The sequence below is a fragment of the Amia ocellicauda genome, chromosome 13 (assembly GCF_036373705.1).
Source record: "Amia ocellicauda isolate fAmiCal2 chromosome 13, fAmiCal2.hap1, whole genome shotgun sequence".
NCBI lineage: Eukaryota > Metazoa > Chordata > Actinopteri > Amiiformes > Amiidae > Amia > Amia ocellicauda.
Window position 1 is genome coordinate 28745476 of NC_089862.1, and position 22772 is coordinate 28768247.

Below are 22772 nucleotides of genomic sequence, written 5' to 3' on the forward strand. Positions count from 1 at the left end.
CAGTCAGTTCGGCACCACACCAACTGAGAGACAGTGACTGGGAGAGCCATTTAGCCTGTTTTTAGGCCCATTTGGTGATTTGGTGGTGGTTGTTATTGTGTGAGTTTATTTTAATAAAATTACCTTATTTATTTTAATTCTGCTTCTGCCTCCTGGGTGTCAGCTCACTATATATTATATTATATTATATTATATAGGGAGAGCTGTAGCTGGATGTAAAAGCTATTCAAATATCTGTAAGTAGAGATTTTTGGGGACGCTTATCATAAAAAGGAGTGGTTACTTGCACAACTACACCACAGGAAGAACCCGAAGACACAAGTCATAGCACGCCTTACTGTCACTGTTCTGTGTTTGTTGTTTTCTAGAAAACCTCCCCCTGCGTGTGTGCCTTTCTTGAATGTGTCGTCATCTTAATAAACCATTCAGATGTAAAAATGTACACATTCAGCTGGAATGTACAGAACGTAGGGCTTCATTATTTTGTAAACTCATTATTTTTTTAACTAGTTCAAAACTTAAAACTCTTTAACACTAATTAATGTGGCACTGGGAGGGACGTCATCTCCTTGGCATTGTGTCTGAGTACTTTCTTAAAGGATCTGGTGTTATTTGACATATTATTAATGTTTTAGCAAGGCATGTTAAAATGAACCTCCTAAACATCCTATGCTTTTTATGATATGTAGCCTAGATAATATTTTTGATTTTAATATGCAGAGCAAATCAACCCTGAAGAAGCTGGGCATTATTTACATGTTTACACGGTTTTATATTTCCCTGTAAATAAATAAGCACTTATCCATCTGTGCTTATCCAGATGTGACTATTCTGCCAGTAAAAGACACTTTTTTCCTACCCTAAGGGTAAAACTGTCTCTGTACTGTGGCACTGTCTCCCATGCACTAAAAAAAGGCTTAATACTGACCGGGCTCTCTGACTTTTGCCTGCTTTTTTACTATCCCCATGGCAACAAAGAGGAACGGACGTGTGTTTTGTTTCTGTCTGCAAGAGATCATGAGAAGTCAACCACACATAGCCGTTCACATTTACAGGTTGCATTTACCAGATGCCAATGGAGACGAGGAAATGTTAACGCACAATACCTATTTGTCTCAAACAAAATGTCAGCTGCATGCTTCTGAATTGTTGGAAGTATAACTTTAATAACCTTAACTTTTGTTTTTTAAATAACTTTTGTTATAGTATGTAAGTAGGGAGAGATTCAAATAACTGGAGAGCAGAACCCCCACCAGCTTGATCGTCAAAATCTTCTTTGCATGTAAACCAGGAAATACACATCTGCTTCCTTTATTTTCTAGTGTTTTACCCTTTTGTGGGAAGTGTGTCTATAAGTGTGGGGGACCATGTGATCAATTTCAACATAGCAGAAAAGCCCATTTTGGATGGTAATCCTCCCTTTTAACTTTTTATTTATTTACATTAAAGCCTCTACAAAGGTTAAGACTCACTGCCTTTAATGCTTTACCAAAGGACAAATATTAACTGAAGAGCCAGCTATAGACGCTGTCTGGAATGGTGTGCACAGCTGTTGGACTGAGTGAGAAAGGCACGAGTGTCTGCCAGGAGCGAAACACTTCACATTTCTAAACTTAATTCGTTCTGAGGTTACTGCAAAGGTCTCCCATTATTTGACTGCCTCCATTTTCTTCACATAGAAAATATATATTTTGTGCCCATTACGTATTGAACCTTTGAACCATGAAAGTAACTCTCAGGAACAGTGTGACATCTGTTCAGAACAGCCTGGTCCCATTCCAGTGTTTCCTTGTATAAATATTTATGAAAAGACATTATTTAACCCAATGATGGGCCCACACATGCTACTGTCTCTCATTTATTAAAATGCAGAGTATAGCCCGTTGTTTCAATTTCTTTGCTTCTCTCCTCCATAGGATGCTATTGTATGAGAAGGAAATGACTGTTACACACATGCATGCGAGGATCTTGGCTAGTCATGAGTTAAACTTTCACAGCCTGGTGTGGTAACATTAACATTTTGTTAATATTTAAGATAAGATGTGCAGTGTTTACCAGGTTAAAAAAAACCTTTTGTGAGCCACATCCCAGCACTTTCACACGGTTGTAAATATATCATGTGAGTCACATGCCTACAAAATTTATTTTCCTATACAACAATTATTGAGACCACAATTTTATTTACATGGGTGTTTTAGTCTAAATCTTGATTGTTTTTCCTACAAGAAAGGTATTCAATAATCCTGAACTTTTCTATGGCCCTATCAACACTATGCATTTAAAGGGTATTAGTTGGTTTTAATCGATCTAAAAGTGCTAAATACCGTACCTGAAAACCATGCCTCAGTGTGGTTCCAAATTAGATCATATCATGTAGTTTGTAAAAATAAGTGCATGCTGGGTTACTGTACTATAAAACATTACACTGTGAGGAACTGTAACTGAACTACATGTGGATGCAGTAATCCAGAATAAATGTACAATCATTCTTGTGTGGGCGCTTTGATCTGGATTAATTAACTGGATTGTCAAGATCAGTTTTGTAGTGTAGATGGGGCCTATGTGGACACTCAAGACTGGAGCCTTAACATCAGTTGACGTGCCACTTCTTGTCTACTTGAGTTGCCAGTCAAAGTGAACTCATGTAAAAGTGCAGATTCTAGACTAAACTGAACTCCTCTATAGTTACTTTTGTATGGTTTTGGCAGATCCACTGAATATTTTTCTAAGGAATTGTCATGTGGTCCATATTGGGCAACTCAAGCTAGGTAATGCTGGAAATGGTGTATTGAAGACAGGAATATCACTGTAAACCTGAAGGGCAGACACAGACATGAAATATTGCTGTATCACATGGTTTTATAATCAACCACAATTATCAAGGCCTGACAGAGTCTAGTGAGAAATAAAGACACAAAGTAGCAACCAACATTGTATTTTTGTGGCAGAAACATTCCTGACATTTCTAATGTTTTGTAACATATTGTTAGTCTCCTATATTGATAACACAATTCATGTATAAAGTCTGAATTACTTCAGGCCCTGTGTTTGTGGAACTGGTAATAGGAGTGAAGTTTCAGGAAAAATAAATGTCAGAGAGGAAAATAAATTGTGAGGTCATATGGTTTTGCATCCTAGTCTGATAAGAGGAAGTTATTTATCCTCTGTAAAATGACACAATTTGGAAAACAAGGACACATGATGTTAGAAATGTAATCATGTGAAGCAGCTTAAATGTTAAAATGGTCAAAACACCATAGAGAGTAGATTTTAATTAATTGAACTGCCACAATTGTTGAATCAAGATACATAGAAACAAACTTAGTCATCCTGAAAATAGCTCTAAAGCTGTAAATAGTATTGTAAATCCATGTTAGTTTCTCAATTCCTGATGATTAGACACGTATTTATTAATGTTAATATACATTCTTAGTGTGAAAAGATACTCAAACAATGAGATTTTGTCAAGAGCCTTTCTTTTCACTCGAGGGTTTACACGACTACTCAGTGACTGACTAGTTAATTACTCTTCAACACCTGATTGCAGTTTGAAGAGTGTCAATTTAATGGAAAGAAATGATGACTGAATCACCCTCCCTTCCTAATCCACATTTCCCCTGTCTGGCCCACAGGTTCCCGAGATCATTAGCACCATTCGGCAGGCTGGGAAAAACGCCCGGCAGGAAGAGGCCCAGCCCCGGCTCCACGACCCAGATGACACCTTCTCCAAGAAGTTTGAGGTTTTGTTCTGTGGACGAGTGACTGTGGCTCACAAAAAGGCCCCTCCAGCGCTGATTGACGAATGCATCGAGAAGTTCAATCACATCAGTGCGAACAAGAAGGATGCGGACAAGAAAGGCCCTGGGCAGGAAGGCCTTTCTCAGTCGACTTCAGGCTTGCCTTCGGCACATGTCAAGCGCACGCTGTTCATCCAGCCATCCGCCAATGGAGAGGATGGTACCAAGACGGGTGACTGTAATTCAGCCCAACAGAACTGCCAAAAAACTGTATTTTTCAGAAGAGATCCCAGTTTCCAGTCCTTCCAAGCGCTGGATGAAAATGGTGTTTCTCCAGAGCTCCATAAACGCAATATAAATGGACCTTGTGGCGTTCAGCCGACAAACATCCAGGAAAATAGGACCATGCTGTTTACGGTAATAGAAAAAATATATACATTTCCTATATAGAAAAGCTCACATTCTGTCCTGAAGCTTTAAATCGAATCTGATTTTGAAGGGGGACTTGATTTGCATTATTCAGTACATTTGCATTGAATGGAAAACTATAATTTTGTGTTTACAGATATAGCGTGAAGCATATGGTTCCGTTATTATAGATGTGATAACAATGGCTTACCTTTAACAGTTGACCAGAAAATAAATCAAGCCTTCTTTCCATTTACTGTAGTTATGGCAGAAGCAAAGCCTCTGTATTTAAAGGCAACTAAAGGACAATCTGATAAATAATAGTTGTGATGTATGGGGAAGATCCAGAAGATATTTTGTTCCTCATCAAAAGCAGCTCCGTAAAAGGCAAAAGTTAAATTACATTAGCCACTATTATGAGCTATGCATTTTCAACTGAGGGGTTATTAACACTACTAAGCTCCCTTGTCCATAGAAACATCAGTAACCAACGTTCAGATAATATGTAAGCCAAATCATGGGATGAAGGTTTACAGACTTAAGAGGGAGGTTCAAGATTGATAACCTGGCCTTGAAAGATTCCTAATTTCAATACAGAATATCAAGACAGTACAAATAGGTGGAGGGGGTGAGTGCCTGCTGAGACATGAGGTTGCTAACTTGAGCAACAGTAGGCCACAACTAGGAACAAACAAGTCAAGGCCAGGAGGACATGAATAATGAAAGCACCCTGCTGTAGGGCTTTAAACATACTTAGTCTGCTTAACCTGCTTTTGTTTTGAACTTAAATTTACTTTTTCCAGCATTCCCATTCGGACATTGACCGTTGAAGTACTGTTTTAGTTTGATGTGATGTTGCAGATAATTGGAGCAGTCTCAGTTTGTTCCTTTTGTAAAGGTCGATTTTATTTACTGTAGTTTCCAGGGCAGCAATTACTTTAATGTTACAGTTTGTTTTTCCTACAGGTTTATGCTGGAACAATGTGTGGGAGGCCTGACTGGAGACTATTCTCAAATCCATAAGAAAACAACAAATTAAAACTGCAGATACAAAAACAAAAACAGTGTGTGCATAGTTTGGACTTTGATATGCTTGTCAAGATTTGATACTTTTTTTAGATCCAGCTTTGTCCTTGGTGAACTCTCCCAGGATGGTTTGGGGATATTACTCTGTAGAGCTGTGTGTTTCTCTCTCTTATTTATTGTACTGGATGATTCTTTGTTTCTGATTGATCTGAATGTCATTCTCAGAGCTATTTTAATCTACACATTTTATGGTTAAGACATTAACAGTGAGGGTGATCTTCATTAAGGAAACTGCAACTGTTGAGTAGTACATCCAGATCATAAGAAATGGGTAACCATTAAGCTTGCAAAAATGGCAGTGTCTGTGATTGCATGTTCTCAGATAGTGCTGTGAAAAGGTCAAGGTGTTGAACCCCAGTTCAGACACAGGTTTCAGTGTAGGTGTAGTTCGGAGTTGTCTCCCAATACTTGGATTGATTTCTCAGATTGATTTGAGCTGGAGATTTTCAGGAGTAGATTCCCCCTGGAAGTTTATCCTTTAGCACTACCACATTCATAAATATATATAATATGCTAGGTAAACAGCACAGTCCACAGCTGAAGAAGCACCCTTGGCCACTGGCAGATGAAAACAAAGGAGATGCAATACTTCTGAGTGATGAATTGATTTTGTATCCCACTAAATATCAGAGCTGTGGTAGGATACTTTAGCAGTAGGCAGACGTGACTGGTGTAACATACTAATTTGAAACAGTTTTGCACAAATGAGCCCTTGTTTGAAGTGAGCTGTAATAATATCTGAAACCAGGAAGCCAGCACTCAGATGTCCAAGCCCTCCACCTGATGGCCTAGATATCACTGTTCTTTTAAACAAGCAGTCCAATGGAACACCTCCACTTAAACAGGCTAAAAATGAACAAGGAAACCCACTATAATCACAGACACTAATAAAGCTCTGTTGTTCAAAATTTAAACTGTATTCAACACTGCAGGGTTGATGCCTTCTACCATATCACTCAACCATGTTGTTGAGATCGACTACCAGGGATCTTTCAACAAATGTTGGTTATTTAGCAATGGCAAATGAACAGTTTAATTTTCCAATGCTTTTTAACAGGAAGAAACTTTTTTGTAACATTTGATTGTACTTCTTTATATAGACAAAGGTATTTCCAAAATAAACACATAATTCAGCTTATTGTTGGATCTTATCTACTTAATATTTTAGAATTTGCTTACTGCAACTGGTTCAAAGCAGCTCTGAAGTTTTCTAAAGTAAGTAATGAACTACAGCTTCCTGTTGTTGAAAAGTAATTTCAACCCTGGACTCTGCACAGCAATGCTTTGCTGATTCGGCTGTTTAGCTATCTCGTTATGACTCCTCATGTGCAGGAGTCACGATGCATGATGTTGAGCTGTGCTTACTGTCGGACTTTTTTTCTAGTTATCAGTTACAGGAAGGTGATGGCACATGCTGTGACAATTTAACCATGAATTTAAAGGACCCTAAAGCAGGAAGAGACTTGAACTTTGATTTCACTGTCCTGCTATTCCAATGTCATCAAGCCTTGTAAATAATGAAATATTATAACTCCCATTTTCATTTGCATGGTTCACAACTAAAATGTGGGTGGTGCTGAGGTTAGTCCTGCTGCCTCCAGCCTGCGTGGAGTTTGCATGTTCTCTCCTTGGCCTTGTAGGTTTTCATTTTTGTATATGTCAGTTTTGATTCCTGAATCAATTATATTCAGTATTGACATTTATAAGTTTCACATACAGGTCAATAGGATGAAATAAACTTTCAAAAGGAGAACATCATGTGAACAATCATCTTGCTATTGTATTAGTTTTTTTGGCAGGGAAAACCTGCACTTATTATTTTACAATTAAACCTAAATAATTACTTTATTTCTTACTGAAGTTAAATTCTCCTTCATTGCAGATTGGCCAAGCACAGATCTTCCTTGTCAGTCCAGACACTAAGAAGGTTGCCATTGAAAAAAGCTTCAGAGAAATTTCCTTTTGTTCCCAGGTTAGTAAATAGTTATTTGATGTCATTTTATTGTCAATGAACAAATACTTTTAATCACAGAATTCTGATCTGTTAAACTTGTTTCGGTGAATACCATCATTTAGAGATAATTTGGCAGAAACACCTCAATATTCACAAGCTACTGAATGACTACCATAGAAACACTAGATCCCTGGATTCCTTTATTGTTTAATGTTACCAGCAAACAAGTACAATCATGGTGCTGTTCGGATTAATAAATTAATAAAATCAGCTCAGATGGGCTTTTCAGAGTTAATGTCCCAGTTTTCCCACACTGCACAGTGAATCTGGATACCCTTGTTTCTTCAAAAAGGGATGCCAGAAGCAGATTGTGAGTGTTGTCCTGGCACGAAAATGTCATCATACCTCTCCAGTGCAATTTCATTCAGGGTTCAGAGTTCAGTTTGACTGAAAATGACCAGACAGGGATAGGAACTGCTGCATTAGATTATTGCACTAATTAGATTATAGGCAAAAAGTAACAATTGTTGGAAAATGTAAATGCTATAAATAAATCCACATTTTTCAAGCAAGAATGATATCAGACTGTCTTTTTTTTGCCTCCTAAGGGAATTCGACATGTGGATCATTTTGGCTTTATCTGCAGAGAATCTTTGGAAAATGGAAACTGCCAGTTTGTCTGTTACGTGTTTCAGTGTACCAACGAAGCTCTGGTAAGAGACACCGTTTCATGCTCATTGCTTGGCATAATTATGATAGAATTTCATTTTTAAATTATTTAAATGGAGACATGGACAAAAAAGGGTACACCAATTGCTAGTAACAGACTAAGGAATTAGTACCCTTCATACGAGCCAGTGTTATAAAGATTCATTAGTAGAAAGAAAAACAAAATACATTTTTGGAGGTGAAGTGCCTACAGCAGACGGCAGTTTGACGAGCCAATCACAGAAGCAGATCGTTCCACATTCCCATGCTGGTCAATCATTCATTCAGTTCCCCCTAGAAGCTACACCTGGGAGGCTGGGAGGTTATTAGGTCTGCACACAAAAGATCTCTAAACGCAGAGCAAGGCTTGAGTCTAATCACACAGTCCTGATTTGTTTGATCTTTGAGGAGGTTGCAGTGAATACCAGAAAGTGCTTCAAGTTTGCTCAGATGTCAGTACATTTCAAAACTGTTCAGCTTTTTTTTTTTTTTTTGCAGACTTTTGAAAGGATAGGGATAGTCTATTGTCCCCCCCAGGTCTTAATTAATGTTGAAATAAGTGTTGGCCAGTTTGCACATCTTTCTATTTATGAAGTATATACCTTCACAGCAGTGTTGTCTATTAAATGCTAGTTGACGTTTGTGGGTGCAGGTCACAAATAACACCAGAAAGTTGGTTGTAAGTGATGCACTTCAGTTCACTAGAAAATGCCATGAGCATTTTTATTTAGTGAAGTTTCCAACAAAAGGGGAGGGGAGAACTTGCATTCCTCCACCGATGATGTATTTTCAGCAACCCCAAAGTCTGACTGAGAACTGTTCCACACTGACATGCTTAATTTCCCCTTTATTATCGCAGGAATTATGGTTGCAAAACCTAAAAATAACAGTCTTCCTTATAAAAGTCACATGAATGGCAACAGAGGAACCTCCATAAGACAACCTTCTACTAATGCTCCAATTTCCTATTAGTTTTTTCCCCTGTACAAAGTGTTTCACCACTTTGTCTAATTTACAGTTTTCCATTGAATTATAATTGTGTATTTCAGGTTGATGAGATAATGCTGACCCTTAAGCAGGCGTTCAGTGTAGCTGCTGTCCATCAGAGCTCGAGGATGCAGGGCCAGCAGTGTGAGAGCTGTCCCATGCAGCACCTTCACAAGCTCTGCGAGAGGATAGAAGGTAAAAGCTTTGGCTCAGAAAACGAGGCATCTCTCACCCCCCACTAACAGTATTTCTGCTCTGAACATGGAGGATGGAAAATCAATATGAAACCAAGCAGCCTGTGGGGAAAGCGCTAATTCAATCTTTTCCGTTCATTTAGACAGTTTGTCAATTTAGGGAGCAGTTTAATCAATAGATGAATACATTTGTCTCATGCGTTCATTTCCATTTAAAGCTGCAAAGGCAGAGGAGGTCTGCATGTAGAGAACAGTGATTTTTATAATGAATGAGATCAAATGTTTATCTTAATTTATTACTGTTAAATTGTTCTTTGCTCCTTAAATCAAATAACACAGCTGCCACACTGGTTCTGCCAACAGTAGCCATATGTTTTCCCACTGAGCTTTTTACTCATCTAGTGTTAACCAATGCAGCTTTCAGATGATTGATTTAGTAGTTTGAATGTGCTGATATACTAGGAGCTTTTTCCTCTGTGTTAAAATGAAATTAACAAACAAAATATTGTGAACTCGTTCTTTCCGTCTTTAGGTCTTCATCCATCCAAGGCCAAGCTGGAACTCCAGAGACATGTAGCTACGCTTGATAATAAAGATCAGGCGTCAATCTTTGAAAGTACCTCGGTAGGTTATTAGTATATATTTACTGTTAAATTGGGTTTGGTTAGAGTATTTGTTTCTGTCTTGACTATTTCCATTTCACCCCCTGCAGTTTTTTTCCCTACTGAAAGCAATGACAATGAAAATTCTTCATAAGTGTTAAGCAAAGCAGGCACATAGCTTCAGAGAAAACCAGTGGTGCTTCATTGTCCTCAATTTCATCTTAACTGCAAGAGCCTGTTAACATTATGAAACTATACAATTGCAACTTGACCATCTATTTGGGCACATCAAATCTCATCGCATTCCTCTGTAATGCACCACACGGAAACAATTTGAAATCTAGTGTTCAAATGAAATCAGAACGTGGGGTAAGAACCTGGTACCTTTATGAGTTAGAGAAACAGTGCCCTCTAATGGATGTTTTTCAGGCACGGCAACATTTTGCAATGCGTATACATTCGGTCTCGCCCTGAATATCTCCAAGCATTGTTGAATTTCTGCAATTAATTAATTAAATAGAGGATGTGTAACAGAGCTTTGTGATTAAAACTGTGTCTTTACATTTTAGAAAGCAAGGCCAAAGTCTGAGCACGAGGAGAATGAGCTGGTGATGACGAACCTGCGGTGTCTGTATGAGGGGAGGCAGAGGAGCCATTCACACGATGGTGAGACAAAACCGGTAAGATACCAGTGCTGCTGCTGCCTCCCAGATTTATACACCGCGCTGGACTAACTCACCCTCGTCTGTACAGCAGGATTGCATCACACTATTTTTAAGTTGCATCTTAACAGGAGGCATTTCTTCACAACTTATTGGTTACCTATGCATCAAGGTTTATATTCGTGCTTGAATTAAATTTGTAATATTACCTCGGTTTGACTTGATGCTCTCGCTCTTCAGATGGCCAGTCTGCTGTGCTCATTACTCATTACTGAATTGTTGTCAGTCTTCACAGAATGTGCCTGAAGAAGCGCCAAATGAAGTTCCCATGAGTGCCAGCCGGATTCGTCTAGAGCAGCTAAAAACACGAGCCAAAAAGTCTCTGGCAGAGTCTTTGGAGGGTATCTGGAAGGTAAAGCCCACCTAATGTATAATACCAGTCTAGTGTAGGATAAGGGAATGCATTAAAAGATTCAGCTATCATGATAATTGTTTATTTTTAATAGCCATAGAGCAAGTGTTTGCAAACCATTTCAGAATACTGGGATGTTTAAACAAAAATGATTTGGTTTGCACACATTAAGGAACAATAACATCATTACATATGTATTTTTTCATTAGGAATTGATAATATAAGACGAGGCACACCTTAGAAAATTATATTTGGGACATATCTGTACAACAGTTTAAATATTTAAATTGTTTCTTTTATTGTTAATGTAACATTGTATGATGGTAAGGAAGAAAACTTCACTTCACTTGTTAGGTTTATATGAAATCATGGAATCATCTAACAATGTTGTTTTCTCAGGGAAACAGCAAGTTTCGAAATCCAAAGGAAAGCTTTGAGAGTGTGGAAGCTGAGGTTTCTTCCTCTAACGCAATGTTCATCAGCACCAGCAGGGTCAGTTAAACAAGTACACAAGCCCAGAGTGATCCCTCGGGCTGCCCTGTATAAATAAACTCAACTTTTTGCCCTATTTTGTCATTTTCTGTAAAGTCTTTCAAGTTTTCATTATTTTATGTCACTACATCTACTAGTTCAATATTCTTTCTTGTCTTTACCTTTTAAAAATAATTCAGTATAATTTTGCTCACATCACTGGCCCTATTCGGATACTTAATTTTCATGCCTGTTGTTGAACCCTTAGGAGTCGTCTCTTAATGAAGATCTGGCAGCTCCTCTCAAAGCCAGTCCCCTGAAGGCCCACAGCTCCACAGGGGACCTCAAACTGCTGGACAGCCCCACCCTGGAGCCTCTGAGACAGGGATTCAGGCGCAGAGCCAACACCTTCAGCCACCTGCCTGTCCAGTGCCCGTCCCTGCTGCAGCCCGTGGAGGAGTCACCCAGCCCAGCTAAGCCCAAGCTGATGAGGCATTACTCCGTCAGCACTGACAGGCCCAACGAGCGCAAGTAAGATTTTAACGCAGAGTTTCTCGCTGGTTTTCACTGCGACCCAATGCTTGATCCCCGATTCTGTAGTTTTTGTTCCCAGGCTGGTTTGTATTCAGCACAGGATCTTGTTGGTCAGACAATCCCTTGGATCTCACTCTTTCAGTTGGTGTAGGTTTTGGGTTTAGCTGTAATACCTTGCATTGAACGCTCAGGTTCCCAGTTCCCTCCTCCAGGTAAAGCTTCTGGCCACACGTCTCATCAGGTCACACTGCTGCATTAAAGTCTTTCCCTACTGTATTTTCCCCTCTCCTCCTTTCTAAATATGTTCTTTACTCGGTCTGTAAGCCACGAGGTGTTAATGCTTTCTTTATTTCACAGAAGCTCAGCATGTTTCCTTGGCTTATAAACCTTGTGTGGTTTTCCTCTGTCTCTCTGCATTGCTGGGGGGTGATAGCTTGAACGCACCAAACGTTGAAGACAAGAGCCACAGCACTCCTCTGTCTGCACCCATGCCTCCAGCACACCTGATGTCTTCCACTTCCTCTCCCAACTTTTTTAAATCCCTAAAGCAAAGTTCTGGTGGAGAACAGTCTGGGCGCGTGTTGAAAAGGAGGTGAGACGGCTTCCCTATAGTCTAGATGCCAAACCCTTCAACCCCTGTAGAACACCTAGTGAAATAAGAGCCTCTAAACGTTTTGATCTGAGGTGCCACATCTAACATTTGCAATCTTTTGTTGACACTCAAAGCTACATAGCAAAGTCTTCACATCCTGTGTAAATATTATACTGTACTGTCAAAACGCATCATGGTTGTCAAAACTAATGATACATTATTGAAAAGCCTCAGATAATAGTCTTATTTATCCTAAAAACACAATCGCAGCAATTTCGACATGCTACTTGAACTCATAGGTTGTTGTTTTTTATGCATCTAAGTTAAATCTCTACAGAGGTGCTTAAGGATAACAAGTGAAGAAGCAAGAGCTCCAGGCTGTTTTGTTGTAAACATTCACTAACGTGTGTGTTGGGGAGGAATGCAAATGCTAACCTTGAGATATGCTTTGCTATATGTGTGCCACAGTTCAGGCTAGGTTGGTGGGTTTTCTGTCTTTCTCCTCTGCTCCTGCATGTAAACGGATTGAACGAACATCTGTGCTGTTTTTTGTGCACATTTCCCTTGTAAGATCTTTCTCCCTCTTTCTTTCTCTCCCTTTCTCTGAACTGCACCCTCTTCACTAGCGCTCTAAGCACCTCTCACCTTAGCGGCCTGCGAGCCAGGCTTCACTCTTCCTCTTCTGTTCCCAATTTTCTGAAATTTCTGGCTCCGCTAGATGAAAACAGCACCTGTGACTTTAAGAAGAAGAAAAGGTATGCGGTAACATGAACTCAGAAGTGGGTCCCTTACATGCGTTCATTATGCTTGGTGCTGCTGCAAAATGTACCATAAAAACAAATCTGTAATTGTGAATGATCTATAAATTATGTTAAGTTACAGTCCCTAAACAATATATTATTGTGGCTTTTCTGGAGCATGTTTACTGACCTGAAGAAAGCTTCAAGCAAGTGCAGATAACCACTGTAAATATATAATTTGTGACTGTGTATACTGTTAACCTACTGCAAGGTACTGTAAATGTACAGCAAAGACAATAAGAATATGTGAAGCTGGAATGATGTAACCTTTGTCACAGCTCAATATTAGGTGAGCTGGTTGTGAATGACTCGTTCATAGTCACAGTCTTGAGAACCTTATTCTGGATATTTGTTTGGGGGGGACTAAGCTCTGAAATGTATAGAAAAGGTAAGATAAATTGACATTTTGTTCATTCTCACTCAGTTTAGTTTGGCAATCAATATATTCACAATATGATTTTTACACCAGTGATATGTGTAGTACTAAAGAGTATATATTAATGATTTGGTGCCCCATCAGCTGTATTCATAGTAGAACCATTATGAATCTAAAAATTAAGTAATTTACAGATTCAGTCTAAAACATGAAGGACGATTAAGGCATTGCAGATTTCAAGTTCTCTCTTGCTTCAAATATATTTATTAAATTGTTTTAGAGGCTGGGGGCAAGTGTCTCAAAACTTTACATTTCAATAATCTGAAAGTCTCTAATGTTTCATTTTACAAATCCACTAGTAAAACAGACAGCAATAGTCGAATAACACGATGCTGCTACAGTCTAGAATGGTGTTATGTTGGATGTCCTCCGTCGATACTTTTCTTATTTAAAGGCAAAATGGTTTGTGTGATTATATGTTTCAAGTTTAACTTGCATAACTATCCTTAAAATTATCCTGATGGTTTTACATTAATTAAACAAAGTGGTGTCAAGTACAAGATGTATCTGTTTAGGTGATAATGTTGTGCAGTTTTTCAAGTACTTGGTACTGTTCCTTCGCAGATCTATCTTATTACATAAAGATATAAGACTTTTGATCATGGATGTTCTTGAGATTCACAAAGGGCATTATTCCAGCTCAGCTGTGTTTAACTTAAGAGCAGTAATTTACTGTTGTGGACAAAATTATCATCGTCTCATTCAGTGCAGGCCAGTGCAGGAGTAGTGTTAAGCAGCATTCATTCTCAAGAATACAAACTCTTAAATCGTTCACAAATGGCACACAACATTAAAAAAAAAAAATAATAACAAGCAGAAGATGAAACTCAAGTGTAAAATATTGACTCTTGTTGCAGTGATGTGGAGATCAGGTCCAGCCCGGGGGTGGGCTGCTGTGACAGCCCCCTGAGGAGCCGCAGACACTCCTGGCGACAGCAGATCTTCCTCAGAGTGGCCACACCCCAGAAGAGCGGCGACTCCAACCTGTATGACGGTAAGGTGTGACTGAGAGATTTGGTCTGCTGATTTCCACAGCTTGTTGATCACTTTTAAACGGGTGCTTCGTATGACCTGTTTAATTTCTTGCTTGCTGCCCATATTACTCAATATATTCCCTTTTGTTTTTGCTTAAATCACAGATGGGCCGCCCTGGTCCTGGAGTACTACAGAGTAGGTTTTCTTATTTCAACACCGGTGAAATGTTATAGGTATGCGTTCTCAAATTAGTTTATAAAAATGGTCCCAGACACCGTTTGCTACCAGGGAACTACAGACAGGGATTAACCTTTGTTCTCATATGGAGTCATTTACTAGTAGAGTCATTTGGGGATGCCCTGCTGTTGTTTTCTCTGAATAGTGCCTTGCAGTTGACAAAAAGCTTTTCAGGTGTTACTGCAAGAAAAAAATAATAATCTTGTGTTAGTCTGGAATGAAACCATTCCACCCTTGCTGTTTCCATTGAGGTAAATTGACCACAAAGGTGAAACATTGTTGGAACAGAATGCATCTCTTGATACATTTATCCACTAAGTGGTGCTGCTGTTCATCTTTTTGAGAAGGACTAGAATAAATGGCAAGCACGAAAGAAGCATGAGAGATTTAATTTTTTGGGTGAAATAGATGTTGAATCTGGTCGGGTCTTCACTTAGGGAAGTTTGTTGGTTAATTTTTAACTTTTTATTTTTTTTATTTTTGATTAGATCTTCAGTTTTATACTTCTCTCCAATAGATATTTTTCTATATATGTTGGTTTACATAATTATTTTGTATGTGTTCAGAAAGCTTTTCAAAATTCAAACATCTCCCTGTGCTAAAATTTGTGACCAAAGATTGTAAAGTAGATATTAACAATTTCCAGTAAAAGGTTTAAAAGGAGCTGGGTCAATGTCATGGTGATATGATTCCAGGAAATAAAATGACTAGAAGGAAGTAATGATGTGCTAAGATCATTATTTTTCAGCGAGTGGAGTAGGGTGTGCTGTCTGAAGTCTATGAATCTATTGCAAAATGCAGAAAAGCTTTTTTTTTTTTTTCCTACATGGATTCTGACTGTAAAAAACAAACAAAAAAAGGGCTTAAGAATTTTATTTAAATAACCTACTTGTCTTTAAGCTTTTCTTTGTGTATACACTCATAGATTAATTATTTGTTATTGTCTCAATTTTCTAGTATTATGCCGATACTGCCACAAGGAGCAGATGTCTTCGATTATTAGCATTGGGTGGCTTAGAGAATAATACTATACTAACACATCACTGGTAGTGAAACCTCTTACTTAAAAAGAGGTGTGGTAAGTAAGCTGTAAAACCATCGCAACTTAACCACATACCAATTGTTGCTCAATATTTTAACGTGGTTTGGAATACAGCACGATGTTTGTGCCAGAACAGGAGATTAAACACACAAACAAACAAACAAAAACCCAACTACAACATTAACATTTCATTTTTAATTAGTAGTCTATAATATGCCTAATTGTATAAACAAGGTACTTGATTTGATAAGAGCATTTATTAGATTCGATGCCTGCCTCCATGTGGCTTTAATCTTCGCGTTTGATGCTGGGAGATGTTGGAATAAATTAGAGTAAGTCATTGCTCCAATTTACAACGCAAATGAAAAGCTGTAAATCTGCCTTTGAAATTCTGCCTAAAGTCAATGAGCTTCAATTGTTATCATCACGCCACAGTCATGATTCCAAGGAACACGACAATGTGAATAAAAAGAAGGAAAGAAGGAGGAGGAAGAAGACACCTGCTAAGTACAGGAAAATACCATATCCTGATGGCAGCATGACTAGAGCTCCTGTCTAGGACCTTAATTGTTCCCCACTTTCTGTATTTTTTATTTGCTTAAAATATATTTGAGAATTAGATTGAACATACATTTTTATAGGGTGGTTAACAACCGAATTGTGTAAATAAAATAGAACTGCTATGACCTCATGCTGGACCTACCTTTCTTATCAAATGTTTTTCTCATGAACTTTTGAGGGAGATTTCTCATAAAAGCTCTTTGATACATAAGGCGTGGGATTTGCTGGAACTAGTTTCTTCAAAAGTTCAGAAGGCTTCGAAATAAACTATTATGACAATGGAATGTAACTCATGAACACGTTCTTGTGTACAACAGTCTTTTATATCAACAGCAACATGACACTTCCACAAAACAAGACAAACAGTGCTTGTTACGGCCTTCATCTAGCGCGTTACTTTTTGTAATTCCCTTGACAGAATTTTTGAAGTTTCCAGAAAGTTTCTACTGAAGTAATTCCCTTTCTATTGGCTGAAATGTGTTTTTTTCATCATGACTGAATTTGAATGTTACAAAAGTGTTTTGTTTTCGTCTTCCCCCTGACTCAGTGATGTCATACTCACTGATAACCAGTGAATCTTTAACCTTAAATTAATTTAATATGGTATATTTTAAAATATAATGAGTGCAATATTTGCAAATCTCTGTAATATCAACTTTAACTCGGACATGATTAAAATGCAATTGAATTGGCAACCACAGATTGCACATTTCAGTCTTGAAATGTTATTGTAACCTCAGGACTAGATGTTAGGTATTTCAAGTGATGAAACTGGTTGCATTATAACTACATAGCACAACAATATTGTATATAAATCTTTCTGTAGCCTTGTATAATTATACAAAATTTAGTGTTTTTGGTATAATTAGTCACTTTTCTTAAGAACAAATAACTAATCATCCTCCTGAAGGTGTTTGGCAGTGAGTGTCATAGAGAGACTGGTAAAACACGCCTCCTTGTCCTATTGTTTTCAATTCTGTTTTGAATAGTTTCTACTTCCCTGTTTGACAAGGGAGTGGATGGCATATAGAGACATGCCTTGGTGTTATATGGTCTGGGAGAATTATTTGCTACACAGTATACTAACCAAAATTATTACTTTAAGCATGTCTGTTTCTGAAGTGCATTTTCCCCTTTTCTGTGTACTCTGAGCTCAGACTTCATCTGACTTTACCTTCAGTATAATGTGTATTTTAATATATGTAGGTTCCAAAGCTTTGTCATTATCACAGCCTCATAAAAATCCTATTACTGTATTGTACATTTTGGGTTTTAGAGATGTTTCATATTCATTTTGAAATAATAAATGTAAACTGACTATCTACCAACATTTTCAATGCAGGCATTTACTTTTTTATTTTTGGTACATACTTAATTATAAGTATTTGTAGTATATATTTCTATTTCCTTTAAATGTGGCTTCAGTTTACAGCTGTAGCAGTTCCCTGATGTTTTTCCATATACTCCTGCACAAACGATCCTGAGACATAGTACTCTGAAGGTCAGCTGTAGGCACCCGCTGGCAATACAATTATCAGATTTTAAAACTGATTTTAAAATCAGATTTGAAACTTTATGGTTTCAAATGGGAAAATAATAATCATAAGAATATGTAAACTGGTAACATTCAGAGGCCGTACCGAACTTTTTAAGAGGATTTCAGACAAATAATACCTAAGAGAGCCTCTATGCATGTGTTCGTTTATTTGACTTTATAATTTTAATTTTGCTGCCACCTCACTCATCTTCTAGTCCACAGCTGAACCCTTTACATCATAAAGGGCTTCTGTCAGCCTGGCTCATTATCCAGGTCAGAGGCGTTGCGGGAACAGGTGGCATCACCCACTGTAGGAGGGTGGGGTAGAAGAAAGGAAATGTAATCTGGCTTGTTATGGACATGTTGATTGATTACAGAGTGGCGCTGGGAAGAACTTTCTGAGGGCAGCTTCAAACCACTTGTAATAAAGCTTTTGATTCTTTTGTTTAAAACCTCTTTAAAATAAAAACATCCAGTTATTTTGTATTGAATTTGTTTTGCTTGGTCTTCTCTACCCATCTATTCACATTAATTCATTCAGTTCATAGCAATGCAGCGGTTCATTTTTCTTGCATCGATTTGCTTTAATACATTAGCTGTTAACCTTGAGAGATGGCTGTTAAAGTTCCTGTTCAATTTTCTTACATGCTAGGGATTAACAAAGATTGATCTATCTCACCCAATTGATTATGAAATGCTTAATAAGGATTAGTTTAGAATGACTTTGATAAATGTGTGCTGTATTATGTTATATTTGAAAAACCGTATATGGACCCGCATGTAGATATCAGCTGTCTTTTGTTTGCTGGACTTATTGTATTGTCAAAGATATTCAGTTGTTTAGATGTGAATTTTACTGGGCTACAATACAGTGAACAGAAGTGTAACTTGAACTAGAAGCTCCGTGCCCTTGAGTGAAGGATGAGAAACCAGATTGCAATCTCTTAATTTCAGAGGCATAAAGTTTTGGAGTTGGGTTGAGGGTGGTGGGGCATAGGCAATACAATATGGGAGTAAACAATTGCATTAAAGGAGAACAGACCTGGAGTGGCTGTTTCTTAGTGTCCTGTACTGCTATAGTCTGTATCTTTTGGTTAAACTTAACCCTGTATTTAGCACACACACCCCAGTCCCCCACCTTTCAAGCCATTTAATTATATCATTAGTGAGTTTTTGAAATGGTTACAAGGAGGACTATTTAGTGTACTATCATCCTCTGAAAAGGAAGGGTTTGTTATGCAAGATAAAAAAGTTCTTAGTGTAACTATTTGGTCCCGTGAGGAATGTTACATTGTGAAGAGAAAAACAATGTAATAAAAATTAAGGTAGAGTCCTAGAAGAGATTAGGTTTGCTATCCTAAGACCTGGGGAATGTTAGTAGGTATTTTCCCCATTCCTCTGTAAGATTTAGAAGTAAACCGGGAGGTTGTTTGAAGTCTTAGCGGCTTAAACAGGAACTCTCCATTCTATCCCTGTAAACCGCATTCCTTTTGATAATTGGGATCTAAAGCTGGATTTTGTATCGTTCATCCTGTTTTTGCTGCCACCTGTGAGGAGCCGGCGGTGATCGGATTGTGTTCTTGCCTGCTTCCACAGACAGGAGCGATGCCGCAGAAGTGCCGTCCAGATCAGCTCTTGGCGCTGGGTGCGGCGAGGGGCTCCTGGGCCCGGTGGTAGAGGAGCGGAGGAGGACACAGCAGGAGCTGCGAGAGCTCTGGAGGAAAGCCATTCTTCAACAGATATTGCTTCTGAGGATGGAGAAGGAGAACCAGAAACTGCAAGGTGAGTCGTGGTGGGCCAGGACTTCGTGTGGTGGTAGCGCGGGTATTTTCTTTCTACCTTGGGGATCACATCAGTCTGTAAATGCTCATACTGTGTGTTTCTGCCATTTGTAGAAATATACTTTTTACATCTGAATTGTATTGTAGGACTGATACATATATACCCCCCTTTTTGTTTGTTTTTGCCTTAATTATCAGTTATACATATAAATCACCATCTTTGGAGAAATCCTCACATTTCTGTCCTGAAGAAGCTCTGCAATGTAACTGAAATTGTCAGTGAACAGTTTGGACAATATAACATTCAATGCGATGGTTTATTTAGTAAGGTCCTGTACTGAACGGTGACTCGACAAAATAAAAACCATGGAAATGCAATAAATAATCTAAAACTTTCCAAAAAATGCAGCACTGTTGTTCCAGTTTACAGGCAGCCATTTCTGACCTTCATTTGAACTGTGTCTGTGTCTCATTCAGAGGAACCAAAACAATGGGTAGAAATGTTTTTGTTGTCACGCTGTTATGCAGCTTTCCATGCCTCAGTAAGTAAGATTATTTTGTCATTGTATATTTCGCCTCCACCCACACTCTACAGTGAAGAACGTCACATCATTATAACACCTGTTAACGAGTGAAGTAGTGCTTTATTTAATTAGCTAAAGTAGGTAAATATTTAAGTAATGAGCTGACATATTCTATCCAAACATGCAGCTGAATTGTTGTGTGGATAGAGCACACATCAGACATGATATCAGAATAACACGATCTCTTAGGCCTCGCCTGCTGGGTTATAGGAATTCTCTCTCTTCTGATGCATGGGCTGTCAAAAGCAGTTTCTCAGTTTCTGATATTTTGAGATTGGATTTTACTTAATCAAATAGTACATGTGATCTCCTGCAACAGTAGAACATGCCGAGTTGCTGGCACAGGTTTCAGTGCCAAGTGGTTAATTCTTCCAGTGTAGTCTGATAACAGATCAGCTTCTGCTATCTTGAGGGAGGGTGTGGTGAGGATCTCACAGCAGCTACCCTGGCAACTGCACCTGGTGAGGTCAAGCAAACTGGCAGAGTCAGGTTGCAGGGGAAGAGCTTGGATGGGAAATGCAGTGGAACAATATAACCGTACAGATTCAATATCACTGTCATATTATGAACCTAAGTGTAATTAAATTATACTTTAAAGATAATTCCATCTGTAATAGATTTGAGCTTGGCACGAATAGTAATGTTTTATTCTAACTGTAAAGGCTAGAACTGGGTCTGTATGGACTATATTCACTCTATACACTACCTTTCAAAAGTTTGGGGTCACTTCGACATTTCCTTGTTTTCCATGAAAACTTACATGAAATGAGTTTGAATGGCAATTTTTCACATGGAATAGCCTTCATTTCTCAGAACAAGAATAGACTGATGAGTTTCAGAAGAAAGTTCTTTTTCTGGCCATTTTGAGCCTGTAATCAAACCAAGAATTGCTGGTGCTCCAGATACTCAGCTAGTCTAAAGAAGGCCAGTTTTATTGCTTCTTTAATCAGCACAACAGTTTTCTGCTGTGCTAACATAATTGCAAAAGGGTTTTCTAATGATCAATTAGCCTTTTAAAATGATAAACTTGGATTAGCAAACACATCGTGCCATTGGAACACAGGACTGATGGTTGCTGATAATGGGCCTCTGTACGCCTATGTAGATATTCCATTACATGTCATTTACAACATTAACAATGTCTACACTATATTTCTGATCAATTTGATGTTATTTTAATGGACAAGAAATTATTTTATTTCGAAAACAAGGACATTTCTAAGTGACCCCAAACTTTTGAACGGTAGTTTATATACACAAACCATGCCCTCATTATATTGCCCCTCACTATACCGCTGATTTGGATATTGCAATTGCGGGGTTGACTAAGTCATGAGACGCATGTTGCAGGAGTGAGGTTTGGAAATTGGAGGTTGTAATCGTTTCCTTGTGTGTAATTCAATATCTTTCAGAGAGAATTCCCAGATGTAGCTAAGTTTGAAGTATGAGGCAATTTTATATAGAAAAGAGAATAATAAACGTTTTAATATAAGTAGGAACATAAAGCTGGTAATACATCTGCACTTAACATTTTCAGTATATTGACCGTTAATTGACAAAAGCAGAGTCTTTAAAACTTATTTTTGTTAATGTACAAACCTCACTGATTCTGAACCAATGACATAAGCCGAGAGCACATCATGTTCTACACCTTCTCGTGAATGAGGTAAGGAAACCACCCAAACAAGATACTCTGAACATCAATATAGTTGGAACTGTAACTGTTGAACAACATGTTTATGAAGACATCGCAGCAGGGATTTGAATGGCCACGTTTATAATGCCGTGCAGTACTAGCATGCATGGAAAGTGTTGTGAACAAGAACTGATGTTTATATCCTGTTAGAGTCATTAGCTGTATAACATTGTCCTGAGAAAAACAGGAAGGTAAGTGTACCGAAGCTTACATCAGATAAAGAAAGAGAATGTGGCATTCCTCAGAAGACTGTATAAGCCAAATCAACTAAATTGTGAAACCGTTCCTCCAAACATTGCCCTTTACTTTAAACCGCAGTGCTGCACCTCAAGCTGGGAAGGTGTGAGAGACTGCAGAAGAGCTTGATCATCACTGAGGGAGAGAAACACTGTAAAACATGGTTTGCTTTAGCCTGCTACTGTATTTAAAGCCAATATGGCAACCCCCCACAGTAGGTAAGCTTTGTTGTGTTGCCTGGTAGTCAGCACTGCTTCCTGGTTACACTAACCTCCTAGTGGAAAATGAACGTGCGGTCTGGAAAAGGGCAGCACAGGACACAGATTCGAATCAGATTCAGGATCCATGGGCTGGTTTCAACAACAGTTGCTACATTTCTATTATTTTATGAAAACGGCCTATGTAACTGGATTCACAGAATGTATCCGGTGTAACCAGAGTGTATACAAGTAGCCTGTTAATGCAGTGGTTCTCAAACTTTTTTGACCCAGGGACCCCTTTGCCACCCAGATTTTGACTGAGGACCCCCACGTATGGAA

At 38.4% G+C, this 22772-nt stretch overlaps 1 protein-coding gene across 4 annotated transcripts in view; it reads left to right on the forward strand.

Annotated features, from left to right (window-relative positions):
- Positions 1 to 22772, forward strand: part of tbc1d1 (TBC1 (tre-2/USP6, BUB2, cdc16) domain family, member 1) — a 67077-nt gene that overhangs the window by 27821 nt on the left and 16484 nt on the right. For 3 of the 4 annotated variants that reach the window (XM_066720468.1, XM_066720470.1, XM_066720471.1), the window contains 13 exons: positions 3633 to 4154; positions 7114 to 7203; positions 7794 to 7898; positions 8943 to 9075; positions 9607 to 9698; positions 10246 to 10356; positions 10625 to 10750; positions 11150 to 11242; positions 11490 to 11752; positions 12189 to 12347; positions 12974 to 13102; positions 14441 to 14577; positions 19532 to 19717. In XM_066720468.1, the coding sequence (XP_066576565.1) occupies positions 3633 to 4154; positions 7114 to 7203; positions 7794 to 7898; positions 8943 to 9075; positions 9607 to 9698; positions 10246 to 10356; positions 10625 to 10750; positions 11150 to 11242; positions 11490 to 11752; positions 12189 to 12347; positions 12974 to 13102; positions 14441 to 14577; positions 19532 to 19717 (2146 nt within the window). The remainder of the gene's footprint in view (positions 1 to 3632; positions 4155 to 7113; positions 7204 to 7793; positions 7899 to 8942; positions 9076 to 9606; positions 9699 to 10245; positions 10357 to 10624; positions 10751 to 11149; positions 11243 to 11489; positions 11753 to 12188; positions 12348 to 12973; positions 13103 to 14440; positions 14578 to 19531; positions 19718 to 22772) is intronic. The other variant, XM_066720469.1, reaches the window with a different exon arrangement.